The 3,663-nt window shown below is 39.4% G+C and overlaps 1 protein-coding gene across 1 annotated transcript; it reads left to right on the forward strand.

Annotated features, from left to right (window-relative positions):
• Positions 1-299: 299 nt before the first annotated feature.
• LOC108239897 (cytokine-like protein 1) lies at positions 300-2,786 on the forward strand. Its single transcript, XM_017422933.3, has 4 exons — positions 300-541; positions 625-669; positions 896-1,042; positions 1,144-2,786. The coding sequence occupies exons 1-4, from the start codon at positions 383-385 to the stop codon at positions 1,243-1,245; spliced, it is 453 nt and encodes a 150-aa protein (XP_017278422.1). The 5' UTR covers positions 300-382; the 3' UTR covers positions 1,246-2,786.
• Positions 2,787-3,663: the final 877 nt, after the last annotated feature.

Here is a 3,663-nt window from a genome sequence, read left to right on the forward strand (position 1 = left end):
AGATATATATTGTCTAAATGTTGTAACTTAGTCCATTTTAACTTTTTTTTTCCTTAATGGCAAACCAAACTAAAATTTGTTTGCTATTTTGATTTTCTCTGACCGACCAACTGGACAACAATCTTGGAGCAAAGGCTGTTCTCATTAAATCAATCATGACTCCTGCTTAGATCTCGAGTCATTTGCTCTTCAGTAGACCCCAACTGTAACACCCCCAACCCTCTGAGCTTTGAAGCTCTCCCACGTCATCCTCCTTTTTTTTTTTTTTTTTTCCTCCCCCTTCCACTCCATCCTTAAAAGTGCAACCAGAGGTTCTCCGTCATCTACTCGCCGAACGATTGCAGAAGCAGCCGGACCCTCGGCAGCAGTAAACGGTGTCGACATGAGGCCGGGCCCCTCAGCTCTGACCTGCTGCCTCCTCCTCAGCCTCCTGCAGCTGCAGCAGAGCGGCTCCGCACCTCTCACCTGCTACTCCAGGGCTCTCGGCCTGAGCGACGAAATCATGGCTCTGCTGGAGAAAATCCACAGTGACAGCCGGACCGTGAGGACGTTTCTCCTTTTTGTTATCACTCTTGTCATGTGAACTGATTGTGTGTCCTATTGACTGTGTTTCTTGGCTCGTAGAAAACCTGTGCTGCAGTCCTGCCCACCATCTTCCTTGATGTTCATGTAAGTTTGAAACCATGAGGATGTATGTGGGGGGGAATAAAGAGGCTTAAATAACAATTTTCAGTTAGATCCGAGAGCAATTTTACAACAAATTATTTTCCTGGAAACAAAAAAACTGATGGACACACAAGTCCTAATATGTTTGTTTTATGAGACTGGGAATAGTTTGGTGGGGTAGCATTTTTTTCCTCTCTGTCTTTTTAAAGGTTTGCTTTATTCTTTTCAGAACCAGTGCGTCACCTCCAAGCTCCGGGACTTTCTGTACGTGGTGCTGAACCATCCCAGCCAGTCCTGCATGAAGAGACCCAGGATGGTGATGCTGAAACGGAAGGTCCAAAACCTGCACACCATCATCACCAGGATTTGTTTTCGGGTCAGAGCCTCTCTGTTTGTTCGGACCCCAGAGATTCGTGTTTTTATCCTACACCAGCCTGAGCACATATGTAACGATGCTTTCTTTGTCTTTTCTGGCAGGATTTGGTGTTCAGGTACGACGACTGCGAGGCTATAGACACCGGACTCGTCAGCCCTTACTTTGCAGAAGACAGACTACAGATACTGCAAGAGGAGAGATGAGCAGCACACTCACACACTCATAGCAGCGACATATAGAACACTTAATCACCCGTTCATCAGCTAAGACAACAGCATAAGTGCACCACGTGGCTTCTTTGCAGTGCTGCTCATGTCCTGCATGTATTTGGCTGCGAAGTTAGGGACAGACTAATGTTAGTGGACATGTGTGTGGTTACATTCCAGCAGAGAGAGCAGAACTTTCCACAGGAAATTTGCTGGATGCCAGCCATGCCGATGAAAACCTTGAAATAATAAACCAATAAGAGATGCTTGTGAGCGGAGCCGCATACTTAGCAGGGCCGATCAAAGGCTGATGTGTCATTAGGAGAAATATGTTGCATTGCCATGACCTTTAGACAGACTAACATGTCTCAGAGAGCTGCTGTTCGGCATTTTGTAAACAAACGATGGGTTGAACATGACTGGAGCATTGTTTTCTCACTTGTACAGTATATAACCCTCTGAAGGCTTCTGTGTGGAGTTTTAGACCAAAACACTTATGATCATTATTTTCACTGCCTGTACAATCCAAAACCTCTCCTTGATTTTCTTTTTGTTTGTTTTTGTTTTTGCATATTGCAGTTACAAAGTCTTATGATAAACATTTTGGTTTTTATTTGTTCGTGTGTCATTTTTATTTTTATTTTTATTTTTTTTACATGAATGACGCTGTCATCCGGTCTTTACTCAGCCTGTGACGATGGCCAATGAATTTATTATGTGTATATTTAGACACTGAGAGAGTATTAAAAAATCTACTGTACAAAGTAGATAAGAGGCTCCCTTTTGAAATGCCGCTGATAATGATGAAATGTAGCAGTTTTACGCTTACAGCACTTACAGTGTAAAAATTAAAGAAAGAAATGTGAACATGTCTATTTTTTCTGCTTTTTCCCCATTTTAACTTGTGCTTTGCTTGTCTTGTCATTTCTGGTTTCACTGATATATTTAGAAGAAAGTTTGCCTCTCTGATTGAAATCGTAGCCTCTGCTGCCCTCTGCTGTCCAAACTGCTCACTGCACCCAGGTGATCTCTAAATACTATGGTAAATAAAATCCTTGTAGTTTTTGGACATTTAGGTTATGCAACATAAGAGCAGAGTTATTTGCAAGTTTGTATTTTAGTGAGTTTTGGTTTCTAGAGGCAAATTGCACGACAATAAACAAGAGTGTTTTTTCTTATCTGGTTTAAAATGAGCTTTATAGTTGCAAATATACTCACTTAGGTTATTTTTAATTTTGTTGCAATTTTTTTCTTATTTAACTGAACAAATCCCCCTGACTTCCTGTTAGTGATCTCAGAGCTGTGAGACCAAGCTGAGAGAATTTAAGATTCTCTTTCCTGATGTCACTCTGCCAAACTTTGGTCTAAATAAAGAAAAATAAACGTTTTACCTTGGCCAAATCAAATATGCAATTTGGACTATAATAGCTTTATATTACCAAAGCAGAAAATATGATATTTTCTAAGCCAGTGTGAAGATTGTCTTACCGCAACACAAACAAATTTGATCTAGCAGAAATAAAGGGCAACAAATGCTGCATGTTTGGAGTCGTTTTGTGTTCAGGAGCTTCTAGCAGCAAAAAGGTTGAATGTACCTGTGGTGCACCATGTCCCAGTTCAGTTTTACTCAGCTTTGCTTTAAGTCAAATGAGGCTTGAGGTAATGTTGTGTTAGGTAATGAAACAATGTGAGCACAAACATGTTAAACAAATTATTTGTACAGAAAAAAAACCAACTAGTTTTCATAGAGTGTCATACTTAATTAATTTCTGTTGTGTTTCTACATTTATTTTAATATTTCTAATTTTGGTGAAATACATTTTTTGCATCACAGAAAAAAAAATACCTTAGGCTGAGAAATATGATGCCTTAAATAAATGTGTGCTGAGTTCTGCATATTACTGACAGCCATGACTAGCTGTTAGGTTACACCTGCACCCTTCAGTTGTTCAGTGATCTGTTGAATACTAACAAAACAAACTAACAAACTGCTGAGCATTTTTTATTAATGTACATTTAGTCTAATTAAACCTACAGCTGTGGTACCAGTCACCCAGTAACTACGCTGTTCCACGATCAGAACTATCAGGAATCCCTGGAAGAAACATGAAGGGTCATAACAGAACGTTTGTCCATCAGAAGATGGTGCTAGATTCCGGTACTGCAGCACCATACTGGATTATATTTAATATTTTATGCTTTACTGAGTTCAAACTGAATACAAAGGCACTGCTGACAACACTTTATAAAACAGATAGATAGATAGATAGATAGATAGATAGATAGATAGATAGATAGATAGATAGATAGATAGATAGACAGATAGATAGATAGATAGATAGATAGATAGATAGATAGATAGATAGATAGATAGATAGATAGATAGATAGATAGATAGATAGATAGATAGATAGA

This window comes from Kryptolebias marmoratus, linkage group LG4 (genome assembly GCF_001649575.2).
Source record: "Kryptolebias marmoratus isolate JLee-2015 linkage group LG4, ASM164957v2, whole genome shotgun sequence".
Lineage (NCBI taxonomy): Eukaryota > Metazoa > Chordata > Actinopteri > Cyprinodontiformes > Rivulidae > Kryptolebias > Kryptolebias marmoratus.

Excerpts from the sequence above, each read along its gene's own strand:
- LOC108239897 (XM_017422933.3), top strand. The coding sequence starts at position 383 with ATGAGGCCGGGCCCCTCAGCTCTGACCTGCTGCCTCCTCCTCAGCCTC. Across the intron at positions 542-624 it reads TCCACAGTGACAGCCGGACC|AAAACCTGTGCTGCAGTCCT; the intron begins GTGAGGACGTTT and ends CTTGGCTCGTAG. Across the intron at positions 670-895 it reads CCATCTTCCTTGATGTTCAT|AACCAGTGCGTCACCTCCAA; the intron begins GTAAGTTTGAAA and ends TATTCTTTTCAG.